Source organism: Cuculus canorus, chromosome 1 (genome assembly GCF_017976375.1).
Source record: "Cuculus canorus isolate bCucCan1 chromosome 1, bCucCan1.pri, whole genome shotgun sequence".
Classification (NCBI taxonomy): Eukaryota; Metazoa; Chordata; class Aves; order Cuculiformes; family Cuculidae; genus Cuculus; species Cuculus canorus.
In genome coordinates, this window is record NC_071401.1 from 125,062,629 (window position 1) to 125,087,106 (window position 24,478).

Sequence of the window (24,478 nt, forward strand, 5' to 3'; positions counted from 1 at the left end):
TCCTGTCCCGCCTGAAGAGTTTATATCCCAACATAGCTGTAGTCCAGTTATGTGAGTCATCCCACCACGTTTCTGTGATGGCAATGACATCATAGTCACCTTGCCCTACAACAGCTTCCAGCTCATCCTTCATATTGCCCATGCTGCGTGCATTGGTGTAAATGCACTTCAGCTGGGCTGATGAACCTTCAGCCCTCATAAAGGGAAGAGAGTTTATTCTCGATTGACTGGTCCTTGGAATAACTAATTCCACAGACCCAGTTTTATCCTTACTGTCCCCACTTATACTCGCCCTCACTTGCCCTGTTGTGGTGTACTGGTGGTCCTCTCCAGCACACCATTTCTCAGCCGCCGGTTTCCCACTTCCAGGCTCATTCCCAACTAGCCTGGTCTCCTCCCCTTCCCCCTTCACATCTAGTTTAAAGCTCTATTTAAGAGCCTAACCAGATTTTTAGAGATAACTTTAGTTCCCCTTCGAGACAAGTATGACCCATCCCTAGTAAGAAAACCTGGGGGTGGGTGGGTCACCCCATGATCAAAGAAGCCAAAGCCTCTCTCCTCACACCAGGCTCGGAGCCAGGCATTAATCATCTGTACGTTCCTGACTTCCTGCTCCATATTCCTTAGTATTGGGATGGAGCTAAACACCACTTGCGCTCCAGAGCCCTCAATCATCTTCCCTAAATCCCTGAAGTCTCTTTTGATGGCTTTCAGCTTTCTGCGCTGTAAGTCATCATTACCTATTTGAAATACTAAGAGGGGATAGTAATCCGTTTCCTTCACCAAGGAAGGGAGTTTTCTATTGATATCCCTCACTGAAGCCCCCGGCAAGCAGCAGACCTCCCTGTGGAGCGGGTCCGGTCTGCAGATGGGACCCTCCATTCCTTTAAGAAGGGAATCCCCTAAGACGATCACTCTCCTCTTTTTCTTGACAGAGGATGTTTTTAGGGCCCTCCGAGGATGCTGGAGCCTAGGGAATGTTTCCAGGCTGTGGGGACCATCTCCTTCTTCCACTGCTTCTTCCTGGGGAATAGGTTCTACCTGCAGCATTTCATATTTATTTCTGAGGGCTATCTGGGGGTTAATTGTCTGGGTGGGGGGAGCAGGTTTCCTACGCCGGACAGGAACCTGCTGCCATCCCCCATCTCTTGTTCCCCCTGCCTCACAGATTATAGGATCAAGCTGCTCCACCGCATTGGCTCCAGCAGCCTGCTGGGTTTGTGCGAGGGCACTGCTCCAAAGATCTATGTCCCTCTCACATTCCCTGATAGTCCTTAACCTATTCACCTCCTCCCTCAGCTCTGCCACCATGTGAAGGTGTTCTGCGACTCGTTCACAGCTCCCACAAGCGTAGCCGGTATCAGAGGCACAGGCTGGTGTTGGAGGGGGGCATTGCCTACAACCCAGGGTCTGCGTGGCTGCATGGACCCACTGAGGCTCTGTCTGGGTGGCAGTATCCATCCTGCTCGCTGCAGCACCCGGAGCAGTTTTAATCTTCTGCCTAACGCAGAATCTTTTGACGCAGCCCCGGACGCGGCTGGGAAGGACCCGCCCGCCCCGGTCCCGCCCCTCCGGTGCGGGCGGAGCAAAGGCGAGCTGAGCGGGGCCGAGATGATGTGCGGGGGTCCCTCGGCTGCTCGGGCCGCCACCCAGGAGACGCAGCAGATAGCGGAGGAGGTGAGATGCCAAGCGCCGGGAGGGACCCTGCGGCATCTGCGGTGTCTGCGCCCGCAGGGACTCCGCGCGGGGAGGGGCGGGCGAACGCCGCGGTCGAAATCGAGGAAAAACAAACCTTAACACCAACTGGGGGTTTAAGAAGCGAGCATTCTCTTTACTCGGCACCGGGGGTCGATCTTTCTACTGTATATGCCGGGGGCTACAAGTAGCGTGGTTTTATGCACTGAATTTATACGTATGTATTCTATTTCTCGGCAAAACCATGCATATAAATCTCGTTTCCCAGTACTCCTTATAATAGGTGTCCTCCCTCTCGCGCATGCTCCATAGGAATGGTTGGACTCTTGGGAGATCTCATTCTCTTGGGAGACCTCATGAGGAGTACTGTATCCAGTTCTGGAATCCTCAACATAAGAAGGCTATGGAGCTGTTGGAACGGGTCCAGAGGGGGGCTACAAGGATGATCAGAGGGCTGGAGCACCTTTCCTATGAGGACAGGCTGAGAGAGTGCAGGTTGTTCAGTCTGGAGAAGAGAAGGCTCTGAGGAGACCTTATAGCGACCTTCCAGTACCTGAAGGGGCTACAGGAAAGCTGGGGAGGGACTGTTCACAAAGGCTTGTAGTGATAGGATGAGGGACAACAGGTATAAACTGGAGAGGGACAGTTTTAGGCTAGACATAAGGAAGAATTTCTTCACAATGAGGGTGGTGAGGCACTGGCACAGGTTGCCCAGGGAAGTTGTGGCTGCCCCATCCCTGGAGGTGTTCAAGGCCAGGTTGGATGGGGCCTTGGGCAGCCTGATCCAGTGGGAGGTGTCCCTGCCCGTGGCAGGGGGGTTGGAACTGGGTGATCTTTAAGGTCCCTTCCAACCCTAGCTATTCTATGACTCAATGATCCAAGAGGTCTTTTCCAACCTGGTGATTCTGTGCTCCCCATGGTCTTTTATTGAGGTCTGCAAAGCAACCCCCTACTCTATTCCTTTGGCATCTGCCTCCCATTGAGGTTTCCGTGTTAGGTTCAAAATAAGGGTTATCTTGACGTCCCATCTTTTTTTGGCTCCTGAAGTACTGGCCAGATGTCGGTCTTCTGCAGCCTTCATTGTTTTATTCCTTAAATATTACAAAAGGATGACTTTTCTGTTTGTTGATTTCTATGATTTCATTAGACACTGCATTCTACAGAGCAGCTCAGATTGGTTTGCTCAGGAGCACAACAGTGCGAATGCAGAAGTGGGTCTGAATGCAGTGGTGGTTCCGAATGCGATGGTAGGGGCGAATGTGGTGGTGGGGACAAATGCAGCGCTTGGGACCTATCCCTGTCCAAGGAGTGGTAGGGAAGGGGGCAGGTGTGTTTGGCCATTTTCCAGCCGCAGTCACATCCATGACAATGGCAAATGCTGGATTTTGCACCTGGGATGCTGCAGCCTTGGCTGTGTGTACAGACTGGGGAGTAAGGGGCTGGAGGACAGCCCCATGGAAGGGGATGTAGGGGTTCTGGTTGAACAAGCTGAACGTGAGCCAGCAGTGCTCTGGCAGCCAAGAAGGCCAACTGTGTCCTGGGGTGCGTCAAGCACAGTGGTGCCAGTTGGTTGAGGGAGGAGATTGTCCCATTATACTCTGCACTGGTGCAGCCTCCTCTTGGGTACTGGGTTTCACGGTATAACAAGGATATCAAGCTACTGGAGAGTGTCCAGAGGAGGCTGCAAAGTTGGTGAAGGGTTTGGAGGGGAAGCGGCTGAAGTCATTTGATCTGTTCATCCTGGAGAAGACTGAGGGGAGACCTCATCGCAGTTTGCTGCTTCCTCACAAAGGGAGGAGGAGGAGGAGCAGGCACTGATCTCTTATCTCTGGTCACCAGTGACAGGAGCTGAGATGTGCCAGGAGAAGTTTAGGTTGGACATCAGGAAAAGGTTCTTCACACAGACAGTGGTGGAGCACACAGCTCCCTGGGGAAGCCTGACAATATTCAAGAAGCGTTTGGACAAGGACCTCAGAGATATGTCTTGAATGTTGGGGTTCTGCTATGCAGACACAGGAGTTAGACTTGATGGTGCTTGTGGGTCCCTTCCAACTCAGGACATTCTATGAACAACCAGTACAGGCTGGGCCTGCATGGCTGGAAAGCAGGTCTGCAGAGCACAACTTGGGAGTGGTCCTGTAGGACATCTTGCAGCAAAGGTGGCCACTGGTATCCATTCTACATTTCTGTGCGCTGACAGTAGGGCTGCCCTTCCTCCCTCCTTGGAATAAAAGCAGGAAGCCTGACAAACTGTGGAGATGTACTCAGCAGTCACTGGCTCTTCAGAACCCTCCCTGTGCCTGCTTGGCTTGGCGCAGTTTGATTGACTCCAGGTGAAGCAGGTTGAGGGTTTTAAGTGGATGTTTTTGAGGGACTTAGGGAGGAGCCATTGGCAGCATTGACTGCTGAGGGAGAGGCAGGGTTCCTGGCTGTGCAGGTGATGTGCTGCCAGCCCACCTCACTACAGAGCCACCTCACAACCCCTGTGACTCCCATTTTCTTGAGCCTGAGGAAGGAGCTCATGTGGTTCTTGCAAAGTCTGAATCTTGTAGCCAAGACTTTTTTTTTTTTTCTTTTTTGCTGGGGAAATAAGCAGGCACACTTCTCTGCTGTTTCTGCTGTTCCCTGATACAGAATTCAACTCTAACCATTGCCAGCTCCAAATCCTGACGCTACTTATTGTAACTTAAATTAATGTCCATGTTAACAAAGCACAGACTTTTGTTCTAAAAATGCCAATGTACAACTACATTCTCTCAAAGCACGTGGTCTTGTTTCAGTCATGGAAACTCAAGTTCCTTCTGCTTTTTGGTTTTAGCAGCTAGGGTGTGTCAAGCCAGTGAAGAAAGATGAAGGACAAGCTCCAGCTTCTGCTGCTCTTTGTCACTGTCTGGATTCGTTCCCCAGGCTGCAGCAGTTTCTAAACACATACGGAGCACCCAAAAGCACAGCAGTCATTGAAATGGATGTTTAGCTTGTAGAATCTGATGATTCATCATCATGTACATTGCCTAAGTGCCAACCTGAGTTTTCAGTAATGAGAATTGTAGAGAGAGTCTCAATGATTCTTTTGACTTGAGAAGGCCTGTGTGTCATGTTAAAGATAATGCAAATATGCAATTAACATTGCAGATTGACTGAAAACTAGTTTTGAAATCTTGTGTGTCTGTTCTGTGGCAGTCTGCAGTAGTCTGGTAAGCCAAAAATAAGATGAAGAGCATAAAAAATGAAACCCAGTTTGGTTTAGAAATGAACAGAATTAACCAAAAATCTGGCATTGTCATTTAAATCACATAAATATTTCAAAGTTTGTCTACCTTGTTTTGAATGCCAGCTTAAGTTATGTTATGTAATGAAATACAAGCAGAAGAACCTCAAACTGAATTTTTTTGCCCATGCGGTCATATCCTCATCTGGATACAGACTGTGAAGGAACATTAGTTTTGTTAAATCAAGGTAGAACTTCTCAAATTGTTTTGTTTGCTTAAAATCAAGTCTTTGTGGAGATTTGTTAGAGCCTGCCACTTTGCTTGCCACATTTCCTGTTCCTGCTTTTCCAGTTCTCATCTCTGTTGTATTGCTTCATAAGAATTGCTGCAATGGCTGAACATTGTTCAGATTCATGGCCCTGACAAGCAGTGCTGCTCACCCAGAGCAGATATAGCCGGAGACAGAGCAGGACAGCTTCTATTCGTCAATGTCTCTGGTTTAGGAGTTCCATAGGAACTGCCTCTCCATGGTGGCACACGCTGAGGGAGACAGAGTAGGACCCAGAACTGCACTTAAACATTTAGTTTATTACCTACAGAATTAGAATTCTAAGTAAAGAATATAAGATTAAGAATAGACCAATATTAGCACCCTGTAAGGCTTTCTGAGGGACTATACGACCTGTCTGGAGTTCATAGTCCTTTTAGATGTTTCCACGAGGTTGCTGCAGGTGAAGTTTTGCAGACGCTCTGGTGTTCAGAAGGATTGGATCCATGATGTTATGTCGACATCTTTGGGGACCTCAGACCAGCTGAGAGGGAGCTCCAATTATGACCCACTCCTCTAATCCTCTTATAATCCCTTCTGGAGTCATAAAATCTGGGTTATCGGTCAGCTCAGCCCCTTATCTTCTTTACCTTTGGCCAGTGGTGCTGCTGGTAATGGACACGGTGGGTTGCTTTGGCCCCCTCCGCCAGTGCAACCTCCGCCAATGTATAGGGATACAAAAAACTCCAGGGTCATACATCGAGCCATTTCCAACACACAAAACTCAGTTTCCACATCCATAAGACATCGAAATACTATATATATTGGTTTCTATTAATAAATCTTATTAATACTTCTGTTTTCATGATGACCTCTGATTCTTTGTTCTGTGGCTCTGGTGTAAATCTGCATACCTACGTTGATATGCAGGAGGGGGTGACCGGGGGCCAGTTTGGTCATCCTGATAGGCGAACGAGTCGCAGAGACATAATGGCTAGCTCATTCTCGCCAACTCATCCTTGCTGCACACGTGGGTTTTGGTGTGGCCGCTGATGTAGAGTGGCCACCAGACCTCCATCTTGCTCCTCTCCACCCTGTGGCTGAGCAAAGCAGCAGCCCTCTTGAGCAGCTTCAAGTAAGGGAGGAATATGTCACATGGCAAGGATTTACACCCTGGCCTGTTCAGCATTTGGGTTCTCAGGGGCAGCTGTGGCAGAGGTTAGTCAGGGTGATGTTGGAACCATCTGCTTTTTAGTAGCTGCTCTCAGAGTAAGCTACAGGCTGTGCAGAACAGCAAAGAGCGTTCAGGTCATGCGAATTATCAGCCCTGTGATTGAATCACAGATTGTTTGCGTGAGAAGGGGCTGCGCCTCCTGCTGAGCACAGAGTCAGCACCCCCAGGCTGTGCTGGGCTTTGTCCAGTCACGTCTTAAACCTCTGAGGATAGAAACTGCACAGTTTCTCTGGGCAACCTGCTGTACTGCCAGAGTGTCCTCAGAGGGGAAAAGTTTTTCCTTATATCCAGTCTCAACCTCCAATTTCAATTTATATCCATTGGGCCTCATTCTTCTGCCCTTCTGTAAAAATCCTGGCTTGTTGTAGACACTGGAAAGCTTTCCTCACAGCCTCCTTCTCTGCAGGCTGAGCAAGCTCATTTTCTTACTTTGCTCACAGCGTAGGTGCTCCAGCCATATGACCTCAGGGTTGCCCTCCAGTGAGCTTGCTACAATTTATTAACTTCTTTCTTGTATTGGGAGCCCTAAACTGGGCACACTATGGAATCATTAAGGTTGGAAAAGACCTCTAAGATCATCAAGTCTAACTGTCAGCCCAATACCACCGTGCCTACTAAACCTTGTCCCGAAGTGCCACATCTACACACTTTTTGAATGCCTCCAGGGATGCACCACTACCGTGGGCAGCCTGTTCCAATGGTTCACTACTCATTCAGTAAAGAAATTTTACCTAATGTCGGATCTAAATCTCTGCTGGTGCGACTTGAGGCCATTTCCTCTTGTCCTATCTAACAAGTGCCAAGTAAAGGGCAGCAATCACTTCTTTCTTCTGGCTGGGCTCCTCCTGGTGCAGCCCAGTATGCTGTTACCTTTCTTACTACCAGGACGCAGTGCTGGCTCGTATTTAGCACACTGCTCACCAGGACCCCCAGGTCTAGACCATGATTGTGAACTAGCAGGGTGGGCTGGTAGCAGGCGTTTCAGAGAGCATCTCTCTCTGTGCTCTCCTTCCCTATACTGAATCAGGATACCCATTTGTCACATGCTGTGGTGAGTCATTGACACAGTGACACCCTGACCAGCTTGCAGCCACATGTGACACTGAGCGGTCTGCAGTCTTGGAGCCCAGTGTTCAGCTTTCTGGTGGAAATACAGAATGTACTGAGCCAGTGTGATGTTGAGACCTAAGAAACCAACCTTGCACAGCTTCTGATAGGGTCAATGGAATGCTTATGTCTGCCCTTTTCTCCACTTCCTAAAATTTGTAATAGTGATGAAAACTGAAACCACTTGCTCCATCCTCTGACTCAGGAGAAGGCGAGGAGGGAGGACTGAATCACTGCACTCTCTGGTGCTCTGCCCTTCCTTGCATCGTAGCATGCAAAGATGTTTGGTGTGCTTTGATTTCCATATGGCAAAAAACATCTGTAGAAAAGCATCCAAACATTGTTATCTTACTGTTGATATACTGGTCACAGCCTAGAAGAAGTGTAGAGGTAGCACCTCTGAGAGAAGATGTACAATATGGTCACGGCTCCCAGGGACGGGATGGTCACTGATCAGCTCTCTTGGAAAGGTACCAAAGTTTGGTTCTGCACCTTCTCAGTTCTGGAGAGATGGGAGTATGTCCCCTGTTGGAGAGATTGTTTCTGTTCCTACTTCACCTAAGGCAGTTGAGCAGTAGCAAACTGGCACCTGTTTTCCCCCAAGGAAGCCAGTGGAGTAAAGGCAGGATAGCAAATATATTCATTCCCCCTGAATTTCAGAAAAAGAAGTACACCGTATAGCTGGAAAGAGAAAATCTACTCACTGCTGGTATTATTGCACTGAGAATGGAGGGAGGGCTACACAATGATGTAGTGCAGGAGGTAAAGCCTGGGTAGAACTGTGCTTACAGCAAGGACTCCCAAGACTAATTCATACTGCCCTGTAAACAAAGCCTGTATTGTACAGCCATGATGTTCTAGAGAGCCAGGTATAGGAAATACGAGCTGCAGCTCCTGTGAGTTCATGCCCTCCCTCTAGGTTATCAGGCAAGTTATTCTGACTTCTTGAGCACTGGCTTTACACTCTGGAAACTGGGATGATAACTTAGAAGGCTTTATGGCTCACTTATCTTTTGGAAAATATTTGCAGTTTGAAAACATAGATTCCAGCAAATGTGCTGGAAGAACTGTCAAATAAATGTTGTAAACCCTGAGATTTGGGTAGTTTGCTTTCAAAGCTTGATTTTTGGATGTCTGTCTGTTCTGTGGTGCCGGGTCTGTAATAATTTGTTCTGGATTTTAAAAGGTGTCTGATGCTGAAGGTGGCTCTTTTTCTTGTTGTTAGAATGATGTATATTAAAAACTTCTCTTTAAAAAGACTTGTAGTCTTGTGCGTATAGATACTGAACCACTTCGCATTTGTTTTTAGGTATACAGGATGGAAAGGGAAGCTGAGACAGTGATATAAGAAATCATTTGTCAAAATAAATTATCTAGAATAACCACACAGTTTTCTGTTGGAGGCTCCAGGCTTAGTGTCAGTCTTTAGTGGGTGAATCACATCACTGTCCTGGCTTTTGTGCCTATCTAGGTTTCTGGTCTTGCTGTAACACAAAACTTAATATTATTCATTTTGATCTTTTAATAACCTAGAAAAGCAGGAGCTCTGTGGGTACTGAGCAGCAGTGAACTGCTGAAGGGTACTGAGGCACACTGAAAGTGTGGGCCTTAAGTCCTAAATACTTGAATGTTGCATCAGTCTCAAATAACCTATTGTTTCCTTAAGGTGAAACCTCAGCTAGAAGAAAAAGAAGGGAAAACATTTGATGTCTTCACTGCAGTGGAGTTTAAAACTCAGGTGGTTGCTGGAACAAACTACTTCATCAAGGTAAAGGACACTGGGAATTGGGATATTTTTTTTTTAAATTCAAATGCATAGTGTTTGGAAGGTGGTTTTTTTTTTTTTGTACTTAACTACAGAGCTTATGATTTGACCTTAATAAAAAAAAATCTGTACATTGAAAGAAAAAAATCCACTCCCCACCTCCCAGGCCATCTCCCTGTCTGTATTAAATAGAGATAAGAGCGCTTCTTTATTTTCATAATGATTTTTACTTGTCAGTTACTTTGTGAAATTTATTTTTTATTTTGATTACACATCTGTGGCTTTTGAACACTAACATTGCATTAAGCAAAGTTACACCTGTAAAGACAGAGTGAAATGCCAAACCTGCTCTGACTCTGCCTGTAATGGTACCACAAACAGAAACAAGCAACAGTGACCAAAGCACTAAAGAGCTCCTTGTGCCAGATAAGACTGGAGCATTTTGAATGTATTTAGTATATTAATCACTTCTGTGCCACTCAAATTGCCTACCTCTATGTTCCCTATCCAAGACATAGGGAAAATTAACAGACATAGAAGGTTTAGGTGGTATTTCCACAAAATCATGACTTCCAGTCTGGTTTAAAACAAGACCACACCTTCTGAGGTGATAGATTTTCTTGCTGCCTTGCTGCTTCTCCATCCTCAAAACATGCCAGTCTACACCATCCCTCTCACTGAAGTCTGCTGTGACTCCATGGAACTCACTAGTTTTCATGCTTTGCAGGTCCATGTTGGCAATGACGAGTTCCTGCACCTGCGGGTGTTCAGAAGCCTCCCTCACGAGAACAAGCCGCTGAGTCTCCACAGTTACCAGAGCAGCAAGACCAAGCATGATGAACTGACTTATTTCTAGCAAGCTGATCTTGGGGCATTTTTCTAATCGTTTCTTATGTGCATTTTCTGCAGGCTGCAAAATGTTGATTCCTGTGCCAACAAAATAGAAAATAAAATGTCTTTTTTTAAACTTAATGCTGGGAAAAATCAATTGATTTTATGCCATTCTCTTTCTGTATGATATCTAAACTGTAGAGTCACACAGCTCTCCTTTTGCCTACAATAATGCAAACCCGAGTGGCTGCACTGACTTCAGTGCAACTGAACCAGAATTCCGTGGCTGAGTCGTCTTTGTGGACTTCCTTGATCTGAAAATTGAAAGAGTAGTGACACTGGCACTCAGGCATTTGCAGCAGGGAGTGAGATGAAAGCCTGAATCTTTTCTGTGCTGTTTTATAACTTTGAGTCCATCTGGAGATTTAAATTGTACATATATCATGGGAAAAGACCTGAACAGACACTTGAGCTGCAGCAATTTTGAAAGCAAGAAAAAGAGGAGGATTATAGTCTTTGGAAAGAAATGTTCACCTGTAATCATGCTTATCCTCTTGCAGCAGTAGGACAGAATGTCCAGTAGAGGGTGTATGAGTTAAAAAGAAAGCCAATATCTTGCTTATTTCCTCAGTCCTAAGGCAAGTTCCTGGAAAGGAACTCAAGCTGGACAAGCATGTCTGCATTAACAACAATAAAAATTTCTCTTAAATTGATGTGGCGGATCTGACTGGTGTTTTGCTGTTCTCTTTACTGGTTCTCAATACCGGTTATGTTGCTCAGAGTTTTGTTCCATGAGTGTTTTTCATATTCCAGATAACCTTATGTGTATTCTATGTTTTAATTAGAAATGCTTTATTGTAGGCCAGTGAGGAACATGAAAGGCAGTCTTTAGAGGTAGGACTTGCCTTCAGGAACATGAGGTCCCTAAGATGTGCAGAAAATCTGGAAACAGGAAGACTGCCGCCAGCAGAGCTGGATCAGGCTAAGGGAACACTTAATCAAATCGGACCTAGACAATGCCATGGGACTTGTGGGGATGTGTCAATGGATGCTTAGGGAGCTGCCCAATGTCATTGCAAGGCAACACAATACCCTTTGAAAGCTCATGGGCACTGGGGGAGGTTCCTGACGACTGAAGGAAGGAAAATGTCACTCCTATATTCAAAAAGGGCAAGAAGGAGAATCTGGAGCACTACAGGCTCATTAGCCTCACCTTGGTCCCTGGAAAGGTGATGGAGCAATTAATGCTGGAAAACAGTTCCAGGCACACTAAGGAAAGGTGTTTGGAAAAAGTAAGCATGGATTTACAAAGGGAAAATCATGCTTACTTAACCTGATTGATAGCCTGCTATGACTCAATAAATGTCTTGGCAGAGGAGAGGTGGTGGATATTATTGACCTTGAGTTTAGCAAGGCTGATTCTCTTCCATAACCTCCTCATAGACACACTGATGATGCACTAGACAAGTGGACTGTAAACAAGCTGAACTGCTGCGCTGAAAGATTTCAGCAGCACAGAGTGCAGTTACAGGTCAGCCACTAGTGGCAAACCATAGGGAACAACCTTGGGACCAATCCTGTCTAACATCATCAGTGACCTCAATGATGGGACCAAGCACGCCCTCAGCACATTGGCGGATAAAAAAACTAAGAGGAGTGGCCGATAACACCGGGCGGCTGTGCTGACCTTCAGAGGAAGGCCAACAGGCTGGAGAAACAGGCAGACAGGCATCTCACAAGTGTCAACAAGTGGGGATGCCAAGTGCTGCATCCTGAAAAGGAATAACTGGTACAGGCTGGGCCTGCATGGCTGGAGAGCAGCTCTGAGTGGAGGACCTTGGAGTTGTCATGTAGGACACTTTGCAGCAAATGTGCCCACTGGTACCCATGGGCTGCATTAGGAAGAGCACTGCCAGCAGGGCCATTCCTCCCCTCCCTGCTATTCCTTTCTAAAATCAACACCATGACAACCTGTCCCAATAAAAGGCAGACATGGATGTACCATGGCAAATCCAGCAAAGGGCCAAAACAACTGCTCTTCTCGGTGGTCAGTGCAGTGAAAGGGCAAAAGAGGCAAGAGCCAAATTGAAACGCATACATTCCATGTAAATATAGGGATTCTTTTTCCCCTTTAACAATTGCATTAGTGGTCAAACAGAGGGCTGGGCTGCCCAGAGAGGTTGTGGTGGCTCCATCAATGCAAAGTGCCAAAATTTGGGCTGCATGTGGTCCTTAGCCACCTGTTTTGGTTGACCTTGCTTTGAGCCAAAGGGTCGGATGCTGTGAAGAATCTTCCAACTACCACCAGTCTGTGATTTGTTCATTTGTTTGTTTGTGTCAATATTCCTGGTTTTAACTGCTCAGAAAATGTTGTTGCCAGGCTGAGCAGCTGCTAACAGGAAAGCTCTTCAGAGCTGCCGGACAGAGCAGCTGGAATGCATGTGCTCTGTCTTACAGCTCTAGTACCTCAGGTGGCAGAAACAGTCTTGAACACTATTTCAGAGCCTACCTCAACCTTAGCCGGGCAGCAGACCTAGACGTGACACACAGCAGAAGGACAGATAGCTTTCAAAACTTATTTTATTGTCCTGCATTTACTGACGCAGGCAGAATCCACGTGCAGTTTGCACAACTGAGGCATCATTCCCCATGATCTCTCAGCATTCCAGAGGATCGTATCTGGTTTTGCCAGTCCAATACCGGACAAGTTTGGGACCTTGGTCTTCCTGTGGAAGGGCACGAAACACCAGTAAGTGGGCATACTCGTCATCAGAAACTTGGACCTACAAATGAAAACAGCAGGAAAGTGAGGAAGTGGGTGAAGGAGCTTTAGACAAAAGGATGGTCTCACTAAATAGGAAGAACATCTTTTGTCAGGAGCAGAATTTTAGGTATGTCTCCATTTTTACTTCATCACCTCTTAACAGTCTTGGACAGTGCCTGGTGACAGAAACTGTCTAGAACTGTAGAAAACAGTAATAAACCTTCAGACTCATGAACAGAAAAGGAGTAGGACTGCTTGGGTGTGGAAGCACTAGAAGGCACAACAGCAGAAAGGTTTCAATGGTGTTCTATTTCAGTCATCAAGGTCCCAGCTCATAGTTTCTTGTGACACTCTGTAGCAGAGAAGAGGCAATGAGGAAGTCTTAATGACTCAGGGTGGGGCAAGATGCAGGCCACGTCTTCTCCCAGAAGGTAGAGAAAGAAGTATCCAAAACCTGCTAGTGGTCCTAAGAAGCAAGGACAACCTGAAATCCAAGACTCCTTGTCTGTGAACGTACTTATAGAAAGACTGGCTACGAAGCTGTGAGTAATTTGGTACTCGAAGAGTCAAGCACAAGAGATGCTAAGCTCTTCTGTTTGAGGTGTATCGTATAAAGGGAAGGTTTCATGCCTTAGGCTCTAAGAGGTCTTTACGAGCTTTCTGGTGGCTGCAATGTGGCACTATGTTTGTATCAGTCTGGATTACATCTCAACTCTAAGTCTGTTGGTAAAATATCAGTGATGTGGAAAATTCAGAAGTACAAAAGGATCTTGTGACAGAGCTCATTCCAGTTAATGCTAAAATGAATACTTGTCTCCTGCCACTTGCAAGTCTGTGAAAGAAGACACAAACCATCTGTTTTCAGCATTAGAAGTGGTTTGCTCCCGAGTTCAGTAACACGTTGATCTTCATTCCTGAGTAGTTTGGTCATGAGGGTTAGCATGGACTATAGACAAGTATTTCACACTGCCTAGATCAGCAATAAAATGGCACAAAGGGAACGAATGCAGCTGGGTGTGACTTCTGGCTTTAGTGCAAACTCCTGTAAACTGTTCCTCTTCATACTCAGTACTTTGTCTGCAAAGTGACAGCATGGCTCACAGGAGCAAAAGAAAGAGAAACATCGCTCATGTAAGAAATCCCCTGGTGCCCACAGTACAGAAATAACTGTTAATAAGTGTTACTCTAAGGGAGGAACCAGAAAAGAAGGTTTGGCACTGTCTGTCCTTCCTGGGATCAATCAAGTATGAGAATCACAGAGCAAATAAATGCTCATAATGTCTCTCTGCAGAATTACTGTCCCCCAAAACCTACTTGTGTCTTTTAATAAAAAGATCTTAACACTTGTGAAGTGAACAGATCCTACCAGGCAAACATCTTCACACCTGTGTGGTTAAGATACAGCAGTCACATGCAATGTTTGCTCTGCTGCCACAAAGCCAGCCTGCCACCAAGCAATGCCTTCTGGCATCCACTTGCAAAATATGCATAGCAATTTCCTAAATGTTCCTTCACAGAAAGCTGCTCAAATCCACGGGGCAGGTTTTCTAGGAGTAGAGGGATGGCACTACCAGGAGGCTCGAAAGTCAAGCATTGCCCATTCTTCCTCTGCAATAGACAGAGGGTTTTGAAAATATAGAAAGAACTGTCAGGCAGGCTGTACCTCTGCAGCATGTGACACAGAACCAAACATCAACACACATCCTCTCAAGCACAATGACTCAGAATAAGACATGCTTGAAGGAAATTAAAAAATTCACCCTAACTCTCTGCCAGGGCCTCAGGCTGAGTACCAATTGCCCTGACAAATACACTTGGAGGACATAAAGGCAAAAGGAGAGCTACTGGGCCTTGAAAGAGGAGAGTGGAGTTTTGACTCCTTTAAATAATCTCTCCTCATCAGATCCTCAGGCTGAGTTCCAGTTCACCATAACAAACATACCTGGAGGAGACAAAGGCGATAGGAGAGCTACTGGGTCTTGGAACAGGAGAGTGGATTTATAACTCCTTTAAATAATTTGAGCTGACAAGACATTCTATGGTCCTAAAAGTGAGATGGTCGTAAGGAAGTGAATATTCACATCCAACGGAGCACTGTGCATGTTTTTTAAGTTTTTATATTCCTGTACTACAGTAGTGCCAAAGAGAGGAATTTTAGGAGTATGTGCAGATAGCCCCCAGCTCCATTAGTCACTTCAGGTGGTTTTCCACAACAGCTGCTTCTCTTGCTTGCTGTAAGTGACTATGCAAGTCACCTGGGTTCTTTAAATACAAAGCACCTCCTTCTATAATGTAAACAAACCTTAATACAGTAGTTAGTCCCAGCAACCACTTGAGACCTATATTCTACGGCATTAAAGATGGGATATGTCATGTTCACCTCCTTTTCGAGTTGTGGCTTCACCTGTAAAAAGGAGGGGGAAAATGGTTGGCAGATTCATACATAGGCTTTTCTTTCACATCTACCACTCCAATTTTCATCCTTTCAAACAACACATCCTTAAATGAAAGGAACCCAGACACCCCAAAAGAACTCCATGTACACCTCCAGCCCTTGCTCCTAGCATTGCCTCCAGCATTCTCTAAAACTCTGTTAGAATTGGACTCCCTAGGCACCCTCCTCCTGCCCCAAAAGCCATCCAGCTACACCGTCTCCTGCTCAGCAGAGGGAAACTGCTACTCCTAGCCTTTTACGTCTTCATCAAAGCAGCAAGCTACCAAGCCGTGCTCCCTAGCGGGGTACGCCCCATGTCAACCACACTGTTACACAGTGGTGCAAGGTAACCCCCTTGCCGTCACAACACCTGCACCTGTGCCAGTCAGCCTGCAACCCTGTTGTGTTTCACAGCCCCCGAGCTGCACTTCATCTCTTTAATGTTTTTCTTTAATGTTTTTGCAAGAAATAGGAATATTTGAGAGTATCAGGACACCTACCTGATCAAGTAGTTCCTGAAAGTTATTCTAGTGCTGGTGGAAGCTCTGCAGCTAAAGCTGTAATTTAAACTCAGTAGGACCCCAGGCATCTAGAACTGTAACCGTGTGATATGCAACAACTGGAATGGTTGCAGAACTGCAGGTCTAAACCGGGTACTTCCCTCTCCCAAACTGGAAGGACAGCCTTTAGCTTGTGAAGCCTGAAACCATCACCAGACCTACATCAGCATCACCAATCCTTCACCACGCAGCAGCTGCAGTTAAGGTAGTTCCAGACAAAATAATTCTCTGGGCTGTCAGCATTCACACTCACAGTTCAGTCAGATGGGTTTATGCACAATACTACGTTTAAGCCTTTGTCGTGGTTTAGCTCTGGCCCAGCCTGATCAGCACACAAAGATGAGCAGTTAAAGTCACCAATCCACAATTTAAAACCCAGGGAAAGGGAAATGAGAGAAAGAGACTTGTGGGTTAGAAAATAAGCTAAAAAGTGCTGAAATGAAATCATTATTATTGCCATTATGTACAAATATACAAAATTACACAACCACCCCCATTCAGTGTCTCCGTTACCACAGATGCTGCAGAGGCGTGGAAGAAAGGTCCTGGCAGTAGGAAGAAAGAGTACTTAGGAACTGGATTTGGGGATACCAAGACCAGGGGCAAAAAGAGAGCTTACCCCTTATGATCCCTCAGTTTATACCATGTTATCTGTTCAAGAGAGAAACCCTGTCTGAAAAGCATGCAGTTAACTTTCAGAGAATGAAGTTATTTAGACAAGGCTAAGCTGCAAAGTTAGAAAACTGATTCTACTTCAGCCTAAACCAGAACAGCCCTTTGTATCTCAACACATGCAGACAGCTACAGACCTTTCATGGACAGAGATGAATTACAATAAAAACCTCCAGCAGTTTTCCCTGAAACCCACAAGGTGTAGGGCGATTTTGAAATTCATCAGCAATCACCGTGGTACTGTCTAGGCTGAAAGGGCAAGGGAGGAGCAAGGGAGACAGTTGTGAGCAGTGGTGGAAGTTGGACCGAGTATCTGAGGCACCATGATTTATGGACCAGCTCCTGTTTTATTACAGTTGTTTGCATCTGATGCACAAATTTGCTACAGACATGCAACTGCAGTGAACATAAACCAAAATCCTATTTCTGTCACCTAAAAAGCTGTAAAACAGCTCTAAGACAAGGAGACTGAATAAATAACATTCCCCGCTTACAAAGGACGACTACAGACAAGGCACAGGCATAAGGAAATAATCATGTAATCCAAAGATCAGATAGACCTTGGGACACACAAGACCTGCAGGTGTGCTTCACAGCTCCGCTCAAATCATAAGAATTGCTCCACGTCAAAGCAGAGCATAAAATCCCACAGAATTGCATCATACAAGGGTGACACCGTTATCCAGCTGGAGGCAGAGCCGGATTGCTCCCATGTAAGGTTTGTCTCCACAAGACTATTTCCTCTAGAAAACTACAGCAAAGCCTCTGCAGTGGAGGGTGAGCCTTTTCCAAGGAAAAGGACCAGGGAAAGCGCTCTCTCCCCTGCTCAGCACAAGGGAAAAATCTCATACTGCAAACAATAAAGGGAAAAGATTTGTTCCCATACATAGAAGAGCATTTCTGATCTTTGCAAGTGCTGCTCCTTCCACTCCTTGTGTCAGTGCAGGAGGAATAGCGAAACTGCTCCTGAGCAGTGTAGTCAGGGTCACTCCAAACAATTGTGGAGAATTCCTTCCTGTTCTGCAGTAAATGATCTCCTCTCTGATTGACCTGGTGTCACACACTCCAGCCCTCCTCCAGGCACCAATGCCCTGCTCTGGCAATCCCAGCTGTGACAAACCGGGAAAGTCCTACAATGGAAAAAGGGACAGAGGAGCTGGGCAAGGGGGATGAGCCTGCAAAACTCAGAAGATAATGCAGGGTGTGACTGACCACAGCTTTTGCAAAGTATCTGACTTTATCTCAACAAAAAGTGCGTAAGAGTGGAGTTGGTTTAGATAAACAGCTGTGTCAGTGGAGTGGCTCAACTGGTGTTGTAACTCCACAGGTTCATTAGAAGAATGGGAGCACCTCTCTGAGTTGGCCTGACCAGGCTGGGGGGAAGAGAGCACACGGCTCTGCCCAGCACAGAGCACAAAAACTGAACAAAAGAAATTCAAAGAAAACAACAGGGTGAACTGGCTTCAACCTACCTGCTCACTGAGGACACCCGATGTCGTGACAGTGAAACAGTATAGGGCCAGTAGTGGAGATCACAGTGGTATTGTGCCTGAATTGTGTGTGGCAGCTGCGGTGTTTTGGTAAGAGTAACCACATCTGTATTCTGTTCCCAGTATATTTGTATCACTCAGCCTAACCAGCAACTTCATGTAACACCAGACAGCTTCTGATATCAAATATTATACCCTCCATATGTGGGCTATCTACAAGAAACTGGTCAGAGAGCATAGGATTCTGGCATTAGCCTGCACAGCCTGTTTACAGATCTCTCCTGGGGGCTCTGCCCCTATGTGGGCACAGCCCAGCTCACCTCAGTCTGCTTTAAACAATGCCTGGGCTCAACCTGCAAGTTCATGGGAGATGTGGATTAGTACCAGTGCAAACTCTGTTCTCCGTGGCACAGCAAAGCAGGGAGCTGAGAGCCCTTTGCACCCAGGAGGGTGCAGCACTGCGAGCCACTGTGGTCAGCCCCCCTCCTTCCTATCCTGGTGTTCACACAGCTGCTTCCAGGACAAGATCACTGCCTGGAACCAAACACCAATGCAACGCCTCCCTGCCTTGCAAGGACCTCACCTTGCCCTGCTGGCTCACCAGCAGCCCCTGCACCACAGCTAGAACTATGATGCCCAAAAACACTGGGTGTCGGCACAGAATATGCCGTTTATCCGTAGCCTTATGCTGTATAGAGCATAATACTAGATAGTTTTTCCCATCCGTGTCCTTCAGAGGGGAATTAATTCTACCAGGTAGGATCTTCTTCCTTCAAATACACCACCTTTAATTCAAAACAAGCAACCTACTGGCAGTCCAGGGGATTCCCATCTTCAGCCCTAGCTTCAGCGTCACCACCTGGTCTCCCAGCCTTTGCACAAGCTTCAAACTCAGGCCTTTGCACAGAGACTTCATCTTCAGAGAGGTTGCCACTCACCTGGTTAGCAATCTGCTGGATTTCTGGAGTAGCAGGCCTGGGATCGGTGAAGCCCCCAGGCATCATAGTGGCAGGTAATGTCTCTGCAATGAGGGGTGTTCCTGAACACGGCGTTTCAGCACGGTCTGAGAAGAGTCACCAGTCACTTGGTATATATACATGTGTCATGGGAACATGTGACTTGTAACGTGTGGAGCCTACCATTACTGAATTGGATAAAGAGATAAATTGGAAAGAAGGGGGATAAAGCGATGTAGAGCACTGATAATGTTAACAGTCAATACAAAAATCACTTTAAAATCTTAGATGTATATAGGCTCTACATTAATAAAAATAAATCACACAACAGCCCCAGGTGCCCACGTGTAAAGAGAGTTGGTTTGGACTGAAACCAGAACCTCTTGTCTCTCCACCCACGTGCAGGTGGCCAGTCTCTGTATTTAGGAAATGGATCAGAGTCGCACCCAGTATTTCCCAACACCATTCTGATTTGAATATCAGAAGCAAGCGTGCAGTCTTCCAAGCCTTCCAAGTGGGAAACAGAAGCCGACTGCATTTTCGTCTGAGCGGCTTTGCTTCCCTTTGCCTGACCAGAAAGATGCCAAGGGAAACACCAGAACCAGAGGGGAGACCAGAGGGGGAACAAAAAAAAAGTAAATCCTACGTTCACGTAAGTACTGCCAAAAAGTTATTCCTGCTTCTTTCTTTGGTGACCACACATCAACAGAGGAGAACGCTGAGGTACTGAACAGCTTTTTTGCCTCAGTCTTCACTGATAACCACTCTCCTCACCCCTCCTGGGTCATGGGGCAGCAAGATTGTGACCAGGGGTGTAAACCCCCTCCCACAGTAGAGGAGGATCAGGTTTGTGACCGACTTAGGAACCTGAAGATATCTAAGTCCATGGGACCTGATGAGATGCATCCCAGATCCCGGAGGGAGTTGGCAGATGAGGTTGCTAAGCCACTCTCCTTGAGATTTGGAAAGTCATGGCAGTCAGGAGAAGTCCCTGGTGATTGGAAGAAGGGTAACGTTGTGCCCGTTTTTAAAAAGGTAGAAAAGATGACCCTGAGAAATACCAATGTCTGGACATCTGTGAAGCCTTTGACATGGTCCCCCAGAACATCTTTCTCTCTAAATTGGAGAGATATGGATTTGATGGGTGGATGATACGGTGGATAAGAAACTGTCGTATTCAAAGAGTAATGGTCAATGGCTCAAAGTCCAGAGGGAGATCTGTGACAAGTGCTGTCCCTCAGGGACTGGTGCTGTTTAATATCTTTATCAATGATACCGACGGCCAGATTGAGTGCACCCTCAGCAAGTTTGCAGATGACAGCAAGCTGATTGTTGTAGTTGCCACACTGGAAGGGCGGTATGTCACCCAGAGCGACCTGAACAGACTGGATAAGTGGGCCTGTGAGACCATCATGAGGTTCAACAAGGCCAAGTGTAAGGTCCTGCAGCTGGGTCAGGGCAATCCCTGTTTTCAGCACACGATGGGAGATGATGTGATTGAGAGCAGCCCTGCAGCGAAGGACTTGGGCGTGCTGGTCCATGAGAAGTTCAACATGAGCCGACAATGTGCGCTAGCAGCCCAGAAGGCCAACCGTGTCCTGTGCTGTATCAAAAGAAGTGTGGCCAGCAGGTTGAGGGAGGCTACAAAGATGATCGGAAGACTGGAGCACCTTCCCTATGAGGATAGGCTGAGAGGGTTGGGCTTGTTCAGCCTGGTGAACAGAAGGCTCTGAGGAGATCTTCTAGAGAATTTACCTGAAGGGGGCCTACAGGAAAGATAGAGAGGGGCTATTCATAAAGGCTTGTGGTGATACGATGAGTGGAAATGTGTATGAACTGGAGAGGGGCACATTTAGACTGGACATTAGGAAGAATTTCTTTACCGTGAGAGTAGTGAGACACTGGAACAGGTTGCCCAGGGAAGTTGTAGCTGCCCCATCCCTGGAGGTGTTCAAGGGCAGGTTGGATGAGGCCTTGGGCAGCCTGATTTAGAGGGACGTCTCTGCCCATGGCAGAGGGGTTGGAACTGGAATGATTTTTAAAATACCTTCCAACCCTAACTATTCTATGATTCTATGATTTTTTCCCACCAAACCTACAGCTGCATTCTGGCAAGCATAGGAACAACTGAACGTGCAGTATCAGTGGCGTTGTCATTGCACCGCTAGGGCCCATTTCCCCGGACACAAAGCACAATCCCTCTCACTACAGGAGCTGCGTGTGCACAAGAGCTGTTCTCATTGCAAGGCGCTTGCAGCTCACACACTGATCAGATTCGTAACGTGCAGAATGTATAGTCAGGAGCATTCATTCTGCAGTTACAGTCGTGCACACAGTCATATTCACGGCCACGTATGAAATCACAAACCCCAAAACACACACAAGCCGCTGAGGACAGGCCAGCAACTCCTAGCAGCCCTGTCTGATAAGGGAGAACTCCCACTTCAAGAGCACAGGAAAACGACCTCTGGTGTTCCTGTCATCCGCCTCTCCAGCAAATGGGAGGAATTGAGGCTCCCGTGATCCAAGAGGAGGCGGTTAGAGACTTGCTTGCCCAGCTAGACGTCCACAAGTCTATGGGGCCGGATGGGATCCACCCAAGAGTATTGAAGGAACTGGCGGATGTCCTTTCCAAACCCCTATCCATCATCTTCCAGAGGTCCTGGCTGACTGGGGAAGTTCCACTAGACTGGAGGCTGGCTGATGTTGTGCCCATATACAAGAAGGGTTGCAGAGAGGATCCGGGGAACTACAGGCCTGTCAGTCTCACCTCAGTGCCAGGGAAAGTCATGGAACAGGTAATCTTGAGTGCTATCATGAAGCACACGCAAGAGAACCGGGTGATCAGGCCCAGTCAGCATGGGTTTACAAAAGGCAGATCTTGCCAAACTAACCTGATCACCTTCTATGACAAAATCACTCAACTACTGGATGGGGGAAAGGCTGTGGATGTAGTCTTCTTGGACTTCAGTAAAGCCTTTGACACAGTTTCTCACAGCATTCTGCTTCAGAAACTGTCAGCCTCTGGCCTGGACAGGCGCACACTCTCCTGGGTTGAAAACTGGTTGGATGGCCGGGCCCAGAGAGTGGTGGTCAATGGAGTTAACTCCAGCTGGAGGCCAGTCACAAGTGGAGTTCCTCAGGGCTCAGTACTGGGTCCAGCTCTGTTCAATGTCTTTATCAATGACCTGGATGAAGGCATCGAGTGCACCCTTAGCAAGTTTGCAGATGACACTAAGCTGGGAGGAAGTGTCGACCTGCTGGAGGGTAGGGAGGCTCTGCAAAGGGATCTGAACAGGCTGGACTGCTGGGCCGAGACCAATGGGATGAGGTTTAACAAGACCAAATGCCGGGTCCTGCACTTGGGGCACAACAACCCTATGCAGCGCTACAGACTGGGGGAAGAATGGCTGGAGAGCTGCACAGAAGAGAAGGACCTGGGGGTGCTGGTTGACAGCCGACTGAACATGAGCCAGCAGTGTGCCCAGGTGGCCAAGAAGGCCAATGGCATCTTGGCTTGTATCAGAAATGGGGTCACCAGCAGGTCCAGGGAGGTTATTCTCCCTCTGTACTCGGCACTGGTGAGACCGCACCTCGAATACTGTGTTCAGTTCTGGGCCCCTCACCACAAGAAGGATGTTGAGGCTCTGGAGCGTGTCCAGAGAAGAGCAACAAAGCTGGTGAGGGGTCTGGAGAACAAGTCTTATGAGGAGCGGCTGAGAGAGCTGGGGTTATTTAGCCTTGAGAAGAGGAGGCTGAGGGGAGACCTTATTACTCTCTACAACTACCTGAAAGGAGGTTGTGGAGAGGAGGGAGCTGGCCTCTTCTCCCAAGTGACAGGGGACAGGACTAGAGGGAATGGCCTGAAGCTCCGTCAGGGGAGGTTCAGGTTGGATATCAGAAAAAAATTCTTCACAGTAAGAGTCATTGGGTACTGGAACAGGCTGCCCAGGGAGGTGGTCGAGTCGCCTTCCCTGGAGGTGTTTAAGGAACGGGTGGATGAAGTACTTAGGGACATGGTTTAGGGAGTGTTAGGAACGGTTGGACTCGATGATCCAATGGGTCCTTTCCAACCTTGTGATTCTGTGATTCTGTGTGATTCTGTAATTCCAGAGCTTGCGTCACAGAAGCAGCAACAGACTGACAATCTGAAGTCCCGACCAGCCCACTGACCCTCCTCACAGCTGACAAGTGATGCAACAAGACCGTAAACAAGCACTTCACAACTAACTTCAAGGCCTATTCTTGGCACAAACGACCCCAGACTGAGAAACTGGGGCTGCACAGGCTCTTAAGGTCAACAGTCCCGAACCTTGATAGCAGTGTTATGGGACCAGACGAGATGCAGTTGTAGGCCTGAGACAACGTCTTTCTGAACAAAGAGTAAAATGTTCCCAATTCTTGGGAATAAAGGGAATGGGAAGGGTTAGAGCTGCAAGTCTGCCGTTTTCTCCAAATTCGACCCTATGGGTGAGGAGCTCCTCACAGCCCCATTTGTGGATGAACTAAATGACTGGAAGTGCCAGCTCACCTCCCTGAGGCGACAGAATGTACCCAACACTCATGCAGCACCTATGCTAAACCAGGATATTTGATAAACTTCTCCACTCACCAGCATGAAGACCTCGCTGACTGCCCTAGGAAGGGAAGCTGCTGAGACCCCAAGGCAGCACTGCCCCTCTGCACAACCCTGGGTTTTGATTAGTGAGAAATATACGAGGCACAAAGACTAGCAGGGTTCATTTCTAATCTTGGGAAAGTTCTATGTGTGAAACACAAGCAGTTAAAGCTGTGTGGACTCCATATTTTCTGAGTTTTGACTTCAAAGCAGAAGAACTGCTTTTTCTTTCCAGTATGCACTGAGTTATGCAGAATGGAAGGGAAATCAACAGGAACTGTCAGCCACCTGATGCTCGAGTTTACGCAGACAAACCAGCCTCACCTACACCTCTCTCCATTAAACTTTGGATGCAATGAAACAGCATTTGGCTTGCTGCCTTGTGGAGAAGAGCTGTCCCCATTCCATCTCAAGCACCACATCCACAAGCTAGCCGGTATTTCTTCTTCAGTATTTGAGAGATGTTTGGTATTACACACCTTTCCAGCCTACACTCGGCATTTGCACAGGTGGCCATTTCTCCTAACGTATCCGTACTGATGTCAACTTGACAGATCTGAGCTGGGAGAAAAGCACTGGGATTCCGTATGCTATGTACTATTCCAATAACGAAGAAACAAATCTTTGCAGCTTGAAGGCAGATTGTCTCCAGGCTTGTATACGCTTTAACTTATTGAAATTGCTCAAGGCAATAAATGACAAGGGGAGTAACTGAAAAAAAAAAATGAATCCACTTCTGTAGAAATGATTGCAAAAGTCAATAGATTCATCTTCTGCTTTCACAGTGACTGGATGAGATGACACATGGTCTGCACAGCCCATCATCTACCAGTCGAGGATGTTCTCAACATCATCACAGTAACAGCCTTGACTTT

General features: G+C 47.0%; 3 protein-coding genes across 3 annotated transcripts in view; 2 read left to right on the forward strand and 1 right to left on the reverse strand.

The window, feature by feature from the left end:
• Positions 1-1,522: 1,522 nt before the first annotated feature.
• Positions 1,523-10,822, forward strand: LOC104055673 (cystatin-B). Its single transcript, XM_009556832.2, has 3 exons — positions 1,523-1,677; positions 9,180-9,281; positions 10,006-10,822. Exons 1-3 carry the CDS (start codon positions 1,612-1,614, stop codon positions 10,132-10,134), a joined length of 297 nt encoding a protein of 98 aa, XP_009555127.2. The 5' UTR covers positions 1,523-1,611; the 3' UTR covers positions 10,135-10,822.
• A 1,857-nt stretch (positions 10,823-12,679) lies between these two features.
• On the reverse strand, positions 12,680-19,081 carry LOC128854265 (cystatin-A-like). The gene is made up of 3 exons (XM_054086461.1): positions 18,968-19,081; positions 15,176-15,277; positions 12,680-12,892 (listed from the first exon to the last, which is right to left on the reverse strand). Exons 1-3 carry the CDS (start codon positions 19,031-19,033, stop codon positions 12,767-12,769), a joined length of 294 nt encoding a protein of 97 aa, XP_053942436.1. The 5' UTR covers positions 19,034-19,081; the 3' UTR covers positions 12,680-12,766.
• A 437-nt stretch (positions 19,082-19,518) lies between these two features.
• The window catches only part of LOC128851008 (stefin-C-like), a 30,018-nt gene continuing 25,058 nt past the window's right edge, over positions 19,519-24,478 (forward strand). Inside the window, exon 1 of the mRNA XM_054057045.1 lies at positions 19,519-19,637. Within this exon, the coding sequence (XP_053913020.1) occupies positions 19,566-19,637 (72 nt within the window). The 5' untranslated portion in view covers positions 19,519-19,565. The remainder of the gene's footprint in view (positions 19,638-24,478) is intronic.